We start from the raw sequence: 19,172 nt of genomic DNA, 5'->3' as shown, positions 1-19,172 counted from the left end.
AACACCCTCTACTGGGGGAGGGCAGTGTGTGTCCCAGAGGCAGGGAACTGACTCAGGACCCCAGAACCCCTTTCTAGCTTAGGGACATGTAGGTGTTAGCCTCCGGGGAGGGGAGAACAGGAGGCGGGTGGGGTCAGGGGCAAGATCCTCAGGAGGGTTAGAAAGAAACTGGGCAGGTAGCAGAGCAGGGGGAGGGGGGAGGGAGAAAAATGGAGGGGTACTGGTAAAGACAGCGGGGAACAGGTGGTGCACAGTGAAATGGATGAAGGTTGGTCTTTTCCCCAGCAGCCATGAGGGGTCCATAATCAGAGTTTGTTGTTGTTTTAGTTGTAGATGGACATAACACCATTATTTCAGATATTAATGTTTATGCAGTGCTGAGGATCAGACCCAGGGCCTCGCCACTCAGCCCAGCCCTGCACCAGGGTTTTGAAGCAGCCAAGGCAGCAAGAGCTAGGTGCAGCCAGGAGGGACCAGGGCCGCGTAGGTCAGTGTGAGCAACTTCAGTGTGAGTGTCTGCTCCAGGGAATCAGAAACTAGGAGACGGAGAAGACCACAAGTTTTAAGATATTTAGGAGGAAGAGGATTGGGGACTGATGAGAGTGCAACTCTGGCCCTGGTGACTGTGGCTGAGCATTTCACGAGGGAAGAGTGCCCACAGCACCAGGTGGAAGCAGTGTGAAGCAGGCCGCCTGGGGTCGGTGCTGGGGGCTCCATGGCTCCTACTGGGAGTTGCTCTGGAGGGAGCAGGGATCTAGGGTCATGTTCATAAGGTGCTTGGAGCACCGGTTGGGGCTCAGGGCTGGAGGTCCCCTCCCAAGCTACAGGTGGAACCCAAGGCCCCAGGAAAGAAAAGACTGTAACTTGAAAGTTATTTCACAGTCTACTGTGACTGTGACTGTGAAATACAGAGAGGAGGTACAGGAAGGTGACCTAAAGAGGCGGAGGACAACCTGAGGACCCACACATGCCCAAGCAGGGGAAAGCAGTGCCAAGGGACTCAGGCAGGGGAGGTGGCAGGAAGGTGTTCAAGGTGTTAAGGGAAGGATGGGAAATGCTCACCCACTACATTTAAAAAGATTTTTCCAGAGCCCAGGCGAGAGCAGCCACAGAGGCATGGGAGCAGCCAGACTGCAGAGGGCTGAGCAGGGAGAGGGGGTGCTGGAACCACGGCACCAGTGTCAGGAGCACAGGACAGTGTCCCATGGTCATAATGGCACTGCCAAGTCCTTACTGTCATGTCTTCCACTTCCAGTGCACAAGCACCATGTGGAACTGGGTGCAACAGCAAGCTGGCTGCCGCGACCTGGGAGCTGCAGGTGCCGCGGAGCCCAGTGCGCAGGTGCCAGAGCGCAAGGCCCCACAGCGATGGATAGCCAAGCAGTGCGCCCCACAGCGCCTTCTCGCGGCCAGGTGACGCATCCCGCCCCAGTGCAGCCAGCTCCGCCCGCTCACCCGGTGTGGCTGAGGGTGGAAGAGCCTGCGCACGATGAAAGTGGTGGCCACGATGCAGAACAGGATCGTCCCCACGATTTCCTTCCACCAGTGCAGGAGGAGCACCGGGTCCTTTCTGCGGACATTCTTGGGGTAGCTGGGGCTGTCCAGGAACCTGACGGTGATCTGCGTGCTCCGCCTGCTCCGCTCCCTCTTGTAGTAGGGCAGGTAATACCCGTTGTCTTTAAAGCAAGCATTGAAGGGCTTTTAGAATTTAAGATGAACCCAACAAGCCGTCTTTCTCAGACTATCCATTGTCCACAACACCAGTTCCTTTAAAAATTCATCTCTCCTCTGGTCAAACATCTTCCTTTGCCTTTTACTTTGTCTTTCTTTGCGGTGCTAGCCTTATGCATGGCAGGCAAGCACTCTACCACTAAGTGCATACCCTAGCCTTCTTTCTCCTTAAATACGGGCATTTTCCTTTATAACATAAGCATCTTAAGCTTTTTTTATAATAAACAACATTAGAAAAAAAATTAATTGGTGACCTCATTACTAATTCAATCCTTTAAATGCAAGAATTAGTGCTCAAGATTTCTTTTTCTTGGAGGTGAGGGTACTAGGATTGAAAACAGGCATTCTACCACTGAGCTTCATCCCCAGTCTTTTTTATTTTATTTTGAGGCAGGATCTCACTAAGCTGTCCAGGCTGACCTTAAACTTATGATCCTCCTGCCTCAGCCTCCCAAGTAGCTGGGATTATAGGTGCATACCATTGTGCTGGGCCCAAAATATGCCCAGCTCCAATCAACCTCCTTTCTTTTTAATTCTATTAATTAATTTCAAGTCATAAAACATATAAAATTCGGTATTTTCAACTCAGGAGTAATCACACCTACCATATGGATACTGCAAGATTGAAAGGGCACCATTGCTGTACTCTTCGTGAGAAAACTTGTCATTACTAAGGCATTTGTCAAATTCATCAGAGCCCACCAGGACAGGGGTTCTGGAAGGGGAATCTGAAAGAAAATGAGAAAACATTAACTGTTATGCCACTAATGTAAAACGCATGTGCCATCCATTGGGTAAGCCAACGTTCAGGTCAGACACATGTCAAACACCTGGCCCAGGGTTCCTGCCCCCCGCCAAAAGCAATGTCTCACGAGCCATCTGGAGAAGCAATGGAAAGACACACAGAGGTGGCTCATCACTTGAGCCCAGCTCATTACAGGCCTCATGGTGTGATCACCAGGTGACCTTTTATGCAAATATTCTTAATATGTTAGCCATGCATGGTGGCCCATGCCTATAATCCCAGTGGCTCAGGAGGCTGGGCCAGGAGATTTGTGAAGTTAAAAGCCAGCCTCAGCAATAGTGAGGCCTTAAGCAATTCAGTGAGATCCTGTCTCTAAATGAAATACAAAATAGGGCTGGGGGTGTGGCTCAGTGGTCAAGTGCCCCTGAGTTCAGTCCCTAGTACCAAATTATGTTTGTATATGTGTGTGTGTGTGTGTGTGTGTGTGTGTGTGTATGTGTGTGTTAAGAGCTAAACATTAGTTTGGCAGAGTCAGTGAATAAGAGTTTTTCTTAGAGAAATAGTTTATTAATATTTACTTCTACAGAAACAACTGCTGTTTCCAAGAAGAAATGCTCTAAGTGATAATTAAATATCTGAAATGCCTTCCCAATTTGTTGGTAAAATATAAAGTATGCAATAATTCTTATCTCTGCAGTATTCAAAATTAGGGCAAAGACAGGGTTAGGTCTCAATATATAAAATGTGTAATTCACTTACGGATTAAGGGTTTCCATTTGATTGTTGGCAAAGGAATAATCTCATTTCCACTACTGACAGACTCCAAGGCCTTGGGATTTGCAGGAAACTTTTCTGAGATTCTCACTGATGACTGCAGGTACAGCTGGCCTCTGTACATTCCTGAACCAACAGAACACTGTCAATCAGGCAAAGATGTTTTTAAAAGGTTCACTTTGATTAATAAAATTAGATCAATTCTAGTCGTCTGCATGCTACACAGCAATCTTCAAAGAAGAAAGATAGATGGCTGAAGCCTCAAATTCGACTCAGTGATTCTCAGCAGCAGGCTCAGGCCCGCACCGTGCTTCTCGCCCACTCAGCACATTGCAGAAATCACAGGAGAGCTGCTGCCGTGGGAAGTCCAGACCCAGGACATCCCTGCATGCTCACCAGACAGCTCCCCCCAGTTCAGCAGAAACCCGTGGACACTCAGCCAGGTACTCCCACAACACATGACACGTTCTCTCCAGATCCTTGCCTTCCACCCTGAGTGAGGGTGGGGCGCACTGGCAGCACTCATAGGATCCCGAGTGTTCAATGAGCCACACTTCTTCAAGTGATCGGATTCAAGAGTTTTAAAAAATTACTATATTAAACCTCTTTTTCTTTTTTTCCCAAAACAGACAAATAACTCTTCTTTTATCATTGGTTCTTTTTAGTTGTACATAACATCAGGATTCATTGTGACATAATTTTAGATGCTTGGAACATAAGGAGCTCTCAGTCCCCAGTACTTCCCCTTTCCCTCCCTTCTCCTTCCCCACCACCTTCCCTCGACTCCACGTGACGAGCCAGTAGAATGTGTTGGACATACCACACATACACACTTGCCAGTAGTGTGTATTGGACATACCACACATACATGCGTGCTGGTAGAGTGTGTTGGACATACCACACATACATGGAGCACAGCGTCCCCTCTTGTGCTTGCCCATGATGTATAGCTACCTGATTGTGTATTCGTATGTGGACGTAGGAAAGTGATGTCCGATTCATTCTATTATCTTTCCTTCCCCCATCCCCTCCCCCTTTATTCCCTTTGTCCAATCCAATGAACGTCTATTCTTCCCCACCCCCATATTGTGAGTTAGCATCCACATATCAGAGAGAACATTCAGTTTTTGGTTTTTTGGGTTTGGCTTATTTCACTTAGCATGTCAGTCTCTAGTTCCGTCCATTTACTGGGAAATGCCCTGACATTCTTCTTTAAGGTTGGGTAATATTCCATTGTGTATACATACCACATTTTCCTTATGCATTCACCTTTCGAGGGGCACAGGTTGGTTCCATAGATTAGCCATTGTGAACTGAGTTGCTATAAACATTGATGTGGCTGTGTCACTGTAGTAGGCTCATCTGATATTAAGTCCTTAAAGGCTCTTCCTTCCTTCCTTCCTTCCTTCCTTCCTTTTTTTTGATACTAGGGATTGAACCCAGGGGCACTCTACCACTGAGCCACAACCCCAGCCCTTTTTGTATTTTATTTAGAGTCAGGGTCTCACTGAGTTGCTTAGAGCCTCACTAAGTTGCTGAAGCTGACTTTGAACTTGCGATCCTCCTACCTCAGTCTCCAGAGCTACTGGGATTAGAGGTGTGTGCCACTGTGCCCAGCACTCTTAAAGGCTTTTTCAATTGCTGAGAGGCACCCCAGATTTTTTTTTCAGATTAATTACATGTATGCATTGAAGAAAAAAAAATCCTAATTTTTTTTTTGGTGGGGAGGCGGGTAACAGAGGATTGAACCCAAGGGGTACTTCACCACTGAGCCACATCCCCTTTTAAATATTCTATTTAGAGACAGGGCCTCACTAAGATGCTGAGGCTGGCTTTGAACTCGAAATCCTCCTGCCTCAGTCTCCCACCTCACTGGGATCACACGCATGTGCCATGATGCCCAGCTAAAAATCCTAATTTTTCAGGGGAGAACAGACTGATACAGAAGTGAACACAGACGCAGTGGCAGATGGGAGTAAACTCTAAGGCTGTGTGAGGAACTTTACACCATGCCACACAAGAAGAATATCTGTAAGCCTTTCTAATACAGGTCTTGGATGAAAAGAATGTACTGGGGTAATTAAAGGTTTCAGATATGGACAAATGGAGAACAGCTGGAATGGAAATCAAGGTACACGTCTACCGGTGATGTGCCCCTGGATTGTGCTCAGGTTGGACCATAACAGGCCGTCCACTGTATGTGGGAAGACACTCTCGTGGTCCCTGAGGGCCCCGCCAGGTGAGGGACGGCACTCACCCAGGTACACGCTGCTCTCCGTGGCTCCGCGTGCAGCTTCCACAATGTCCTCCTCATCCTCTAAAACCTCTTCTGTAGACGTGTAACTCGTGTCGTCAAAGAGACTGATCGGAATGACTTTGCCATCTCTGACCAACCAGGCAGAGGCGATCGGAGTACAAAACTAAGCAGAAACAGAGAAGAGACACCAAGGATTCAGATAGCACTAGAAGTTTCACCTCGTAAAACATCATTGAGAGTCACCGCGTCTTAATGCACAGAGTGTCAGCTGAGAATTGGAGGGGAGTGTCTGTTCCTTCCCAGTTGGTGTGGTTGCCCAAGCGGGGAGAGAGAGTCACAAGCTCAGGGGCTTTGGGTACCTGGTACTCCCACTCCAGGTGTCCTCCCTTCTTACTGAACGCCACGACCTTCCAGTCGGCTACCGAAACCTTTATCACCGTGTCCAGCATGGCGGCTTCCTGTTCTTCCACATCTGAAATAATCTTAGACTCTTCCTTGTTCCCACTGGGTCTAAAGCTGCTTTCAATAAATCCGGCTCTAGTTTCCATGTCTGGAATATACCGAAGTTCAAAGTGGCCAACACTGAAATTCCACCTTAAATTCACAAAGGTGTGTTTTAGAAATTCACACTTAAATACAGGGACCAAACAATACAGAACTCTCCTAAAACCAAAGAAGTAAATGCTACAATTTTGTGAAGAGGAGAATAAGTCAAGACATTAAAACACTCTACTGTCATATACATCTAAAAAGAATACATCAAAAATAAGCCTGAGAGACACCACCCTAATTAGATGATCAAAGTTAGTATTAACTAAAAAAACCCAAACAAAAAACCAGAAATGACTCTAGAAAGGGGTGCTCTGCCGCTCCCTGCCAGAAGAGGGCCCAGGAGAGCATCCTGACCTGGCAGAGACTGGTTCTGGGGAGCCAAGGACAGGCTGTGCCAGTCTCTCAAAGATGGACAGATCTTTACATTCATGAGCCACCTTAAAACGAGGTGGCATGCAGTCTGCTTATCAGTCATCAGGGCGCATTTCATCCATGGGCAGAGAAATGGACACCCCAGTGGTGTGCCAGTGAGTGGAGCCCAAGCAAGAGGCCACACAAATGAGTCTTCTAGGAGACAGACTCAAGGCCATGTCCCTCAGCGCCAGTGTCCCCCATGGACAGGCCATGGCAAGTCCTGGCCCCTGCCCACACAGGGGCATTGACATTTCCTCGTGATTAGTAAGTAGCAAACCCACCCTTTAAGGAGTGTGGACCTCGGGCCCGCCCTTCCCTTTCCTGGTCACTGGGAGCTCTGCTAAGATGTCTGCTCCTGGGGGCTGAGCTCATCCCACCCAGATACAGGACACCAGGCCATGGGCAGATGCACAGCCCACTAAAGGGAGAGAGGATGAATGGGATCTTCACTGAATTGCACTGCATCAGAATGGACAAAACTGGTTCCCTCTCAAACGATGAAGATGGGATCTAAAGAACTGAATATCAGGGTTGGGAAACCTGGCACGGGATACAAGAATTGCATAAGGGGTTCATTATTTGAAGATGGAAACAAAAGAAATCTAATCAAGTGAATGATTTTTAATACTTTGAGTAAAATGATCACTCTAAAGCTGGAAGAGAGACCAGCTATGAAACCCCTACTAGCAGAGCTACAGCGGTGAAGAGGCTCAGGCCTAGAGAAGCATGTTGACTTTGTCTTAAGAGCTTTCTTCATTCAGAACTCCTGCCACTGAGGCTCTGCCGAAAACATCTGGACCTAAGATCACCCTCATTCGCAGCCACCCCAAGGCCCTGGCCACCCTGTCCAGAATCACACAGTGAGGTCAGACCAGCCCCTGCAAATAACCAGGAGGCCCACGTCTCAGAAGCGAGGAGCCGCTTCCAGGGCAATAGGAGGTCCCAGGACCCCCACGGAGGAGACTTGAGAGTGCTTCCAAAGGGCCTGCGAGCGACAGCCCCGACACCCACTTCTCATTGCCACTGCGGGGTCCGACGGCCCTCACGGTCTTCTGGGTGCGCTGCAGAAGTAGGATGTCCTCTTCTTCCTCCAGCTCATCGCTGTCCCACCGGCGACAACCCAGGGCAGAACAGATGTACCTCACCTACAGAGACAAGGCCAGCGAAGGGGACGGTCACGGAGGGCAGAGATGTGACAAGTCTCCACAACTTTAAAAAGTAAAGGAAATCAAGGAAATGTGTGAGGAGGTGTCCAAGACGTGAGAGCATCTGTTGGATCACTGGTTCCTCACTGAGGGAATGGGTGGCTGTCCACAGGGTCAAGCTAGGTAAACACGGCAGCCACTGGTCCCATCATCACATCCTCACTGCCCTGGGAGGACCCTCAGCTGTTGAGGTGGGAATAGAAACAGATGGCCCCAGGAACGCTGCCCAGGTCTCCAATTGTCAAGATAACGTCTGCAAAGCAGGGGACACAGAGGCGTGGCTACTGACCTTTCCTCCCCATCTCAGGGTGGTTGAGTTTCCCTTTCCTACTTCAAAGTTCTCCTTTTAAAACAAATGCTGTCCTCAGGGAAAAATCTCAACCCACCTCCACTAGGGACACTGTGATTGGGAGTACTTCTCCCTCCTCATTGTCCCCAGAACACGTAGCCACTCACCTTCCCACTGTAGGCACTGAGGCCATACGTCGTGAGAGATTTTCCTCCAACCAAAACAACATCATCTCCAAATTTATAAGAAGCTTCGAGGAGAGACTCGACCGTGAAGGGAACCGTCTCCATGCTCTCCCGGTCCCGGTCCCACTGGAAGAGGTCCCCGTCCAGGGAAGGGATGATCACCTTGTTCCCAAACACCTAAAACAGAAGCTGGCTTTTAAAAAGGTCGACGTCTTTTATTTTTTATCTTTTCCAGTGCTGGGGAGAACTCAGGGCCCACCAGGCAAGTGCTCTACCACTGAGCCACACCCTCAGCCCCTTTCACTAGGAGGCAGGGCCTTGCTAAGTTGCCCGAGTTGGCCTCTAACTTGCCATCCTCCTACCTCAGCCTCCCAAGGTGCTAGGGTTACAGCGTGCCCACCTGCCCAGCGGGCTTTAACTTGAAGGAAGAGCAGCACCCAAGCTCCTGAGCAGCACAGGGAGCAGCCAGCCCATCAGCTCAGGTGTGACTGTGAAGACCTGCCAAGCGCTCCCAGGGTGCGCACACACAGCCCTCAGGACTGGCCTTTCTCAGACCTTCTGTGGTGAGGAGTAGCTGAGCGAGCCCAGGGAGCCCTGAGGCACAGGGCCACACGGCAGAGGGCAGCGCGGTTGCCTACGTGGGTGACAGGCAGTACTTTCCAGGCCTGCTTTACCCAGGACAGCTGCTGTCACAGACTCAGTGCAGGGAACACAGGGCTGACCCGTGGCCACCCTACTGACTTCCTTGAGTCTGCCCGGCCAGGGCGTGGTCCCCAAGCATCCTGGCTGCAGCGCTCCTTGCTCAGGGGTCCTTCCCCTTCAGACAGGTGCATGGAGGCCCCGCGCACAGGGCAGTCTGGAGGTCAGGAGGGACAAGCAGGCCAGACCAGCAGTCCATCCTTCAGAGAAGCCAAAGGGACTCCCATTGGGAGACAACTGCCCAGTAGGTAAGCAGATCAACGTGTGAGGGAATGCAGTGCCACGGGCAAAAGGGGCCTGGATGCCGTGGGGGGCCATCCACAGAGTGCTTGGGGTCCAGGGTGCTGAGGTGGCGGCAAATGGCAGAGAGTGGGGGGAGGGTCGCTGGCTGACCACCATGCTGGACCTGGAAGGGCTTCCCAAGGTCTTGAGGCGGCAGACCCGTCATGAACAGCTGGGTGGGACAGAGGCAGAGCAGGCCAAGGCCAAGTGGGAAGCTGGGGGGCACCTGGGCCGAGCAGGGGGTGTCCTGCTGGGTTCCGGGAGCCCAGGGCGGCTCTGTGGGCATCAAGCCTCCTGAGCAAGAGCTCTGGTACCTGCCTAGACCACCCGGCCTGGCTGAGCAGAGCTGTCTGCTCTCCTTCAACCAACAGCACAGCTGCCTCCTCCTCATCCAGGCCCCAAACTTTGGAAAAAGGCAATGTGAGGTGGTATGCAGACCCCAAAACCCCCTCCCAACCCACGCTGGGCGGCACCACCCTTGGAACAGCTCCTCTGCCCGCCAGCCCTCTTGGTCAGTGAGCAGCAGGCACTCCCCACCCTCCCTCAGGGGCTCCACTCTCCCTCCCAGTCCCCAGTCCCCACCCTGGGCTCTGGAAGAAGCGGCCTGATTCTCACTCCCTCCCTCACCCCTGGCCTCAAACTTGTGATCCTCCTGCCTCAGCCTCTGGAGTAGCTGAGAAAACAGGCGTGCAGCTGGCACCACGGTGTATGTTTGACTTCTCTCAAATGTCGTGCATAAGGGAGAGATCCAGAGAGTGAGTGAGAGCACAGTGCCCTTGTGTTAGTTATAAAGCAAACCACTGGGGTTGGGTAGGTAGATCTGGGTGCTTAGGGTTGGTTCTCTGTGCTGCCACTTTCATTTCTGCAGCTTTCTGTAGTTTGAACCATTTCCAAGATGTGAGGTTACACATAAAGGTGGTCAAGAGGCTTGTGGGAGCTCCATAATTAAATGCAGAGACCATAATTGAAGGTTCACCACAATTCTGGGAACTTAATTTTTTCATCTATTACTCTTCAAACGGGGCCAGGCGTTAGTGGTCAGCAGCAGAGAGATGGCTCTCCTGCACAGAAGCAGCTGGTCCTGAGGGAACATGGGGCTCGTAGGTGCAAAGCACAAGTCACACAAAATGATCTGTGAACTCCAAAAGAAAAGAAAACTCAGATTTTATTTTTTTTATATTTTTATTTTATTTATTTATTTTTATATGGTGCTGAGGATCGAACCCAGGGTCTCGCATGTGCGAGGCGAGCGCTCTGCCACTGAGCCACAACCCCAGCCCTCAGCTTTGATTTTTAAGAGTGTGGTTTAAGTTGGGTGCAGTGGTACATGCCTGTAATCCCAGTTGCTGGGGAGGCTGAGGCAAAAGGATCACAGGTTCAAAGCCAGCCTCAGCAACTGAGCAAGGCCCTCTCTCAAACAGAAAAGGGCTGGGCATGTGGCTCAGTGGTTAAGTGCCCCCAGGTTTAATTCCTGGTACCAAAAAAAATGTGGTTTAAACAAACAAGGAAGTTCAATATGATTGACCATGTTGAGAAAATTGCTTTATTTTAGGAGTTCAATCCTCAACAGCATTAACTAAGTGCAAAACATAAAACAACGACAGAAAAGGAGGATGACTCAATCCTGAGTCGTCATGTCACATTTCTGGGTTGTGACTGCAAGGGCCATTTTGAAGGCGCTGCTCGGCACCAATTGGCTGCTGATGAGTCACTGGGCTGCTGACCTCGCCCTGGCCCTCTGCAGGCCTTGGGCCGCACATGAGGAAGCAGATGGTGTTTTTCCTTGAGAGCTTGAGAGGGCTTGTGTCCAAATGCTGCTCAGGTAGGGATGACATCACCCTCACAGTGGCATTACCTCACCACCAGGCAAAGGGATGAGTCACCCTCTTGGGTTGCAGGAGCGCTTCCTCCCCCTCCCCAGCCCTCCTTCCCCTGCACACACCAGTCCCTGTGAGCTGCTGTTCTGATTCGCTGCTCTGCATCTCAAGCTCATTATGGATTTGCTGTTTGAAAAGGATAAAGGCTTGTTGTTTTGTGTTTGTTTTCTCCGTTTGTTTTTCCCTGTCCATAATTTTAGAGTAAAAGGTCTGGCACCTGCAGCACAGCAACCGGGAGTCTGTGCAGCCACCAAGCAGTTCAATAAGGCTATTCAATTCTGCTCCTGAGGAACGCAGGTGGCCTAAGGAGCACCAGGCGCAACCACGGCAGGCCCTGCTGCTTGCTACTGCTCACTGAGCTCAGGCGCAGAACCAGAGCTGGGATTTTCAAGTGGAAGGAACTCCAATTAAGAAACAAAGAGGGACTGGGGATGTGGCTCAAGCGGTAGAGCGCTCGCCTGGCATGCGTGTGGCCCGGGTTTGATCCTCAGCACCACATACAAACAAAGATGTTGTGTCCACCGATAACTAAAAGAAATAAATATTAAAATTATCTCTCTCTCTCTTTAAAAAAAAAAAAAGAAACAAAGAAACAAAGAGGTCCGACTGCTAACGCAACCACCAGGAGCAATGAGAGCCCACATTCCTCAGCTCTGCGACCACGTCACCTCCACCTGTTACATCTGACTCCCCACACCCCCACGGGCACACCTTCACCCCACTTGTACAGACATCTGTATGTTGAGACGCCAGATTGTCTGTCCTAGAGAAATGTCCCACAGTCAGGATTTTGCATGTCATTTAACTTGTTCCTTTATTCCCCGTATTTCCCCAAAAGTGTGATGAGACTGGGAACTTGGGCCTGATGCAAGTTCAACGCTTTGGACGAGAACACTTCACAGCTGCTGTTGTGTACTTCCTGTTACACTAGAAGTTCGCAGCTGCAGCCCATGGGCCAGGTCCAGCCCGGTCACTATTTGGGAAAGGAAAGTTTTATTGGCACAAACCACACGATCGTGTGCATATTATCTACAAGTATGTTTGAAGCAGAGTTCATTAATTGCAATAGAGACCATGTGACCAATAAGCTTTCTGTGGCTGTGACCAAAACACCTAACAGCGTAGAGCTTATTCTGCCCCACGGTTTCTAGGGGTCGGTCCTTGACCAGCTGACTCTAGCTCTGGGCCTGAGGCAGACCATCATGCAGAGGATGTGGGGGAAGGCGGCTGCCCAGGTCAGGGCAGCCAAGAGGCAGAGAGAAAGAGGGGAGGAGCCACAGGGGTGCACCCTCCAGGGCACGCCCATGACCTGCAGCCACACGCCCCTGTCTCCAGTCAGCACCTCCTTGCCCCACACAAACTGGCCCAACAGGAGACATCTGGTGTCCCTGTTGTTTTCACACGGTGAGGTACAGCATTTGGTGGCCTGGCTTCCACTAATGTACTATCAATCCATGGGCTCAGGGGGTCAGCCCCATCCCTTCCTTTAAAAAGTCTCCCACCTTAATAGTTACTGATGAACAAGTGAGTGGATAAAATGCCATCTCCAACTCTGTCATTCTTTCTGCATTTATTAGCTCTAATGTTCCTATGAGGAACTTCCCCTTCTGCTCTGGAAGCCAGCTGTGTGTACACAAGCACATCGTCAACTAGTAGCTGCACCACTGTGGAATCCCAATGTGGGCAACCCGTGGGCACCGAGCCTGGGAACGCTGGTGAGGCCAGCAAAGAGCAAAGGGACACGCCACAGAAGCCAAGTTCACGGACAAGCCAGGAAGCCCCGAGAGTCAAAAGAAGAATGGGGAGGAAACGTAGCAAGACACGGCATCACCAGGAGTTGACGTGAAGGCAGAAGGAACAGATGGTCAGGAGAGGACGGAGGACACCACCATGGCTGCTCCAGAGCACACTCCCTGCCTGCTTGGAATCCAGGGAGCCTCCACAGGCCACCACAGGAATGGATGCCACCAGGATGACCCCAGGAACCAAGAACACCCGGCCTCACCAACGCTGGGAGGTGCGAGGGGCGTCCCCAAGCTCCAGGGACGTGCAACCCCTGCCTCCTGTCATCTGGAAACTCCCCTTACCAGGACGGTACCTCTGGAGCCACAGGATCCTCTGCACAGAGGCTGAGGGCATTGGCCACACAAGAAACCAAGACCCACCGCAGGTGCACAGCGCACCTCGCTGGCCCCACGGCAGCTCTGCTGGCCAACACAGTTGCTCACACTACTTCACTGGCCCCACGATCCTCCTCCACAGACAATTTAAAAGGTATGCCTTCTGGACTCCCAGATTGCTGACTGAGGATGTCACTGCTTAGGTGTCCAAAGGCCTCCTGACCCTTCCTGGTTTTTCCTGTGCTCCCAATTCTGCCACAATGAAAAGGAGAGGAATTCATTCTCTTCTGCTGTGGACCTTCGGTGACACTCAGATGAATCAAGGGCTGTCTCTGGGAGCCTTGTGCCTGTTCTAAGCCATTTAGCCATCACTAGCCGTAGAAATATTTTTAGTTAAAAATACCTTTCAAGTACTCACACCAAGTAACAGGAAAAACTGAAGGAAGGTGAGAAAGTCCACAAAATCCCACCAGAACCACCCAGTCCTGGAGACCCTCAGCCCCACCAGAACCACTCAGCCCAGGGCACCTGCAGCCCCACCAGAACTCACCCAGCCCTGGAGACCCTCAGCCCCACCAGAACTACCCAGCCCTGGGCACCTGCAACCCCAACAGAACCCACCCAGCCCTGGGCACCCACAGCCCCAATAGAACCCACAGAGCCCTGGGCACCCATAGCCCCACCAGAATCCACAGAGCCCTGGGTACCCGCAGCCCCACCAGAACCCACCCAGCCCAGGGCACCTGCAGCCCCACCAGAACCCACGCAGCCCTGAAGCACTCATCCGTGATTACCGCCCTCTCTAGATGCTGCATTTGGAGGGTGGCCCTCAGTGTTCCCCTGTCTCCTCCTTCCAGGGGAGGACGTTCTAAGTTCCTGCGACACTAGCTCTTCTGTGTGCAGCTCCCAGCCCCCCCCCATGACCTTGGCCCCCCACCACGACCGCGGCCCCCTGCATCCTGCACCCCACAGCGGCACTCCAAACAAGCCGTCCTTCCTCCGCAGCCCTCTTCTTAGCTCACCACTCGGTTTTCCTTGTCTTTTAGTCCCCACCCTGAGGGCTGGTCAGAGTGGCTTTTCAGAGCAGATGAGAAGGGTCTGTGGGCACCAGCAGGTGGAGGCAGAGGCCATCCCACAGGTGGACAGCCGCTCTGCCACGGGTACTGGCCACCCTCACGCCCTTCACGGGCACCATCACTGGTGCTCCTCTCTAGCGGCGGCACAGGAGCCCCACGAGGGATGAACAGGTTCAGGGTGTGCCCGGCGTGGTCTGGGGCCACCCATTGGGGCTGTCCACATGTAGGTGCGGCTCAGGGTACGCGCGCGCGCGCACACACACACACACACACACACACAGGATGTGTCTGATAAAGTCCACCCAGAATCACAACTACTAGTGCAGCAAATGCCAATCGGGAGCTCGGGTGTTTGAAAGTGTGAGCTGTCTGGAGGGAGGTGGAGGCCGGGGCCAGTCTTGGCCTTCCATGTCAAACCACACTGGGCTACTGTGAACCCCAACTGTCTTATCTGAAAAGTGGGGGTTAACAGGACCATGGACTTCATGAGGCCTGTGAGTGGTCAAAAGAGGACGTGGGGTCACTTTGCAAGCCAGCATGCTCCACACAGTTCACAGAGTAGCTGTCTGCGGCTGCTTTTCTGACTCCTAAGGTAATCTGTACACAAGATCAGGCACGTGTATGCGCCTGTGATAAAAAAGTTAATAGAAAAATCTTAATCTGGAAACATCTGACTGCCTATTATTTATCACAGGGCTTCATTTTATTCTCTATAAGGATACTACAGAAAAAAGCTGTGGCTCATTAACACAAAGTCTCAAAAATAATTAAAGCTTTTTATTATTCAAAGAGCTGCTCCAAGGGCTGAGGTTGTGGCTCAGCTATAGAGCACTTGCCTAGCACATCGAGGCCCTGGATTCAATCCTCAGCACTACATAAAAACAAATAAACAAAATAAAGGTATTGTGTACAACTAAAAAAAAAATAAATATTAAAAAAATTCTGAATAGCAGTTTGTCTAAATAAAAAAATATATGATAAAAAAAAAAAAAAAAGAGCTGCTCCAAAGGCAAATTTAAGGCAGAAGAGGCAGAAAGCTTCATCAGGTCAGGTCAGCCCTTTCCTAACTGTGGATTCACAACATAAAAACAAAGCCCCATCTTGGGAGGCAGAGGCCAGTGGGTGGCGAAATTGAGGACAGCCTGGGCAACACAGCAAGACCCTGTCTCAAAAACAGAAAAAAAAAAAAAAAACAAACCTCAAAAACCAACAAAGATTAATCCAATGTAGAATCAGAGGTATCAAATGGATACCAGTTTCTGATTTATCAGAAATCTCTATCTAAAACTCCTCTTTGATATTAACACAGAAGCTCTGATGGACGGTGAAGAACTTCATCAATCACTAAAGAAAACGAACACAAAAGAGAAGGTACAGGTGCATTTCTGCATATTTCAGTTCTTCAAAATGATCCACTGTATCGGACTTAACTCAGTAACTCTTAAACTCAATGAGCCAGCTACACACACAGACAGCAAGATGGCTGATGCCCCAAAACTGTTGCACTGTGGAGACACTGTTTCTGTTTCCCTGGAAACAGGAGAATTACTCTGACAGGGAAAATACCAGGAAGACTGCTGAAAGTCAGGGTCCCTGGGAGCCATACCCCAGGCCCAGGGAAGGAGCATCAGGGCTGACCACTAGGGGGAGTGCCTGAGAGCAGGGGCCTAGAGAATGCACAGCTGGTCCCCAGAACACACCTCCAGAGACAGCTAATTGCAACCACAGAAGGAAAAGCCCAGAATGATGTAGCCCTTGTTATCTTCAAAGGCTGTGAATCAATAATCGAGAACAATCAGCAAGCAAGGAGGTGAGAAGGGTTAAATTTTCTTTCCTTGCCTTAGTCAACCCACAGAAGATCTCAAGGGAGACTCCCAAGCTGGCTTTTCAAGCAAACCTCGCACACCTACAGCGAGAGTACACGGATTTTAACAGTGGTCTCTGCCTTCGCCTGGATAAACATGCATTTGTGAAGTCAGATAAAAGATGAGCACCAAGACTCTGCATCCAAAACAGGGGGTCAAATCAATTTCTCATCTGGTAATGTGCATGCTGGAATAAGTTGGTTTAGGTCACAGCACTGCTCTCAGCCCTGCTAAGGGATTCATAAAACAAAATTAAATCAAAGCACTGTTTCATGTCTATAATTAAAAGAAAAGCAATTAACCCAAGCAATTATTTAAATATCGGCTTACTACAGAATTGACATTCTTCAAATAAACCACCATCTCAGACAACACAGCCAGACTCAAAATGCACTGTTAATGCGCAAATGGAGAAACGCAGAATGACTTGGACGACTTCAGCAGGAGATACAGAATCTTTAAAAGTGACCGCAGGGCCTTTCAGTAAAGCAGCCCAAGGGTCTGCCAACGGACCCCCTACTGGGAGTCAGCAACCACAAAGGTGCCCCCTTCAGAGTCACCCTGCTCTAAGGCCTGGGAGGTACAGCAGGGTGGGAGAGAGGATGGCACCACCCTCAAGCTTGCCCGCCTTTCTCTGCACCTGCCTGAAACAGAAAGGCAAGGCCCCAGGGAGAAGTATGCCCAAAATAAAACAAAGCCCCAAACTAAGTATAGGCTCACAGTAGAGCTGTTTGTTCTTTTAGGGAGGAAAGAGGGGCATAAAAAACAGGAACAAAGGGGGTATCTCTAAATGATGAGATGATAAAGGTCTTTGTTTAGTATGAGTTATATACACAGATGCAATTACAATATTCTTTACAAAGCATTCTAAACAGAGGAAAGAAGGTCTTTGTATTTATATGCATGTTGCAAGACATAAGGAAGTAGACAGTTCAAGGATCTTATCTACACAGATTTAAAGTGTGATCCAAAGGACACCCAGAGACCTCCCAAAGGAAGACTGTTATGCTAATACCGTGTAAAACAAAATTCTAAGACAATCTGAGAAACCACAGCCAAGGATCACCAGTACATAGTCAAGGCTGAACCTGCATGTGCAACATAAAGCATTTCACCTCAGCAGGTCTTCTGAAAACTAAACACAAAATGCTGAGCTGCTATTAACGTCAGAAGAGACCAGGCTTAGTAGCCAGGGCACATCTGTCAGCCTGCAAGGATGAACCGTGGGGCCCGTCATCCACCCTGACACATGTGCCTGAAGAGCTCCTCCTGTACTGATAATCCCCTGAGGAAGTCTGTAGACACCGAATCAACAGCAGAGAGTGGCCATCCAGAGCTGCGCCCCCAGGCAACCCCCTTCCTAACACAAGGTAAAACACCTGCTCCTAACAGAACTGTCACTCCCCTCCCCAGGGACTTTCACAGACATGACTAAAACACCACTAAAGCAGCAGAATGCAACTTTCATACACCTTCTGGGTCAGACAAAGTGAAGGATGGAGTCAGCAAGCCAGGGCCAAGGACACACGCCCTAAGATCATGCTTCATTCATTTATTTTAAAATTCCTGGAATGTATGAAAAGACTAAGTGCACAATTCCCCTGGGACATGTATTTCGGTGTTTCCTGTTCTTGGCTCTACTGAGTCCTGAAGTCAGAGCAGCCTCTGGAGAGTTAGTCCAACCCGTTGCTTTAGCAAGGAGGAAACTGAAGCTGTCCTGCAGCTCACAGAGCCTTCGGTGGAGGAATCCACACTAGGACAGAAGCTCCCAAATCTGAGAAGGCACACAGCCTAGAGAGCTCCCGTGCTGCTTTTAACTTTTCCAGCAGACGTACAAGTGATCCATAATCAAGTCCTCAGTCAATAACCACGTAAGCATTACCCAGCAGACCAGACTCCAGACCAGACTCCTCACCGCTCAGCTTCTCTCTAGACTGATAAGGAGCTCCTGCTCATCTTCACACCTCTTCTGCTGAAAGCAACAAGAAGCTGACCTGTGAATACAGGCGTCTGAGGTCTCTGTGGTCACCTGGGAGGCACCTGTTGCGTCTCCCACACACATGCAGGTCCTTCTTCCCACAGCTGCAACGAGCCTCCTCCCTGCATGATCCTTTCCCTCCAAACCACAGGGTGCAGTCAGGAGAACCCACTCTCAGAGAGGTCAGCACCCTTCGTAAACTACGGCTCCCGAAGCGTTTAGAGATGTGTTCTTTCTCCATGCTCCCAGCTCAGGGCACTTCAGGTGGCAGATCCCTCTCAGCTCAGGGCACTTCCGGTGGCAGACTTTGATCCTGCTTTGTGGTCTTGTCCCAGCTTGTGCGCATGACTTCTGGCTGTGGTGCAGAACGCATCTCACTGAACAGCAGACAGCTCACGCTCATGATACTCTCTCCTCTCCTGCTGGTATGTTCAATCCCACAGATGTTCTCAAGGTGTTTCCATCACATGCTGGATCAGCAATTCTCAAAGTGTGGTCCTCCTTGAGGGGTGCACAGTTTCATGAGACACCCCTGTTCCTTATGCTGTGGCTGTCTACACTGACAGTAAGGCAGTGCTGGCTGCCCCTGCTGGCGCCTGAGCACAGACTGGGTCAGGGCTGGGGCTGCACTGGGCAGGGCTGGGCAGGGCTGGGACTGGGACTGGGACTGGGCTGAGGCTGGGTCAGGGCTGGGGCTAGGTCAGGGCTGGGGCTGTGCTGGGCAGGGCTGGGCTGGGGCTGGAACAGGGCAGGGCTGGGGTTGGCTGGGGCAAGGGCTCACAGGGACTGGGCTGTGACTGGGCAGGGGCTGGGGCAAGTGCTCACAGAGACTGGGCTGGGACTGGGCTGGGACAGAGGCTGGGGCTGTGCTGGACAGTATTGGGGCTGTGCTGGGGCTGGAACAGGGCAGGGCTGGGGCTGGGGTTGGGCTGGGACAAGTGCTTACAGGAACTGGGCTGGGACTGGGCTGGGGCAGGGCTGGGGCTGGAGCTGGGCAGGGCCTGGGGCTGGAGCTGGGCAGGGGCTGGAGCTGGGCAGGGGCTGGGGCAAGGGTTCACAGGGACTGGGCTGGGGCTGGACAGGGCAGGGCAGGGGCTGGGGCTGGGCAGGGGCTGGGGCAAGG

The 19,172-nt window shown here is 50.9% G+C and overlaps 1 protein-coding gene across 1 annotated transcript in view; it reads right to left on the bottom strand.

Annotated features, from left to right (window-relative positions):
- Eif2ak3 (eukaryotic translation initiation factor 2 alpha kinase 3) overlaps positions 1-19,172 on the bottom strand; it is a 52,989-nt gene that overhangs the window by 18,655 nt on the left and 15,162 nt on the right. The window contains exons 3-9 of the mRNA XM_027948850.2: positions 8,135-8,329; positions 7,485-7,618; positions 5,867-6,101; positions 5,508-5,670; positions 3,236-3,376; positions 2,337-2,459; positions 1,456-1,676 (exon numbers count right to left, since the gene is read on the bottom strand). Coding sequence (XP_027804651.2) covers positions 1,456-1,676; positions 2,337-2,459; positions 3,236-3,376; positions 5,508-5,670; positions 5,867-6,101; positions 7,485-7,618; positions 8,135-8,329 — 1,212 coding nt within the window. The remainder of the gene's footprint in view (positions 1-1,455; positions 1,677-2,336; positions 2,460-3,235; positions 3,377-5,507; positions 5,671-5,866; positions 6,102-7,484; positions 7,619-8,134; positions 8,330-19,172) is intronic.

Source organism: Marmota flaviventris, chromosome 14, assembly GCF_047511675.1.
Source record: "Marmota flaviventris isolate mMarFla1 chromosome 14, mMarFla1.hap1, whole genome shotgun sequence".
NCBI lineage: Eukaryota > Metazoa > Chordata > Mammalia > Rodentia > Sciuridae > Marmota > Marmota flaviventris.
Note: the sequence above shows the minus strand (reverse complement) of the source record. Positions and strands in the feature narration are given on the sequence as shown.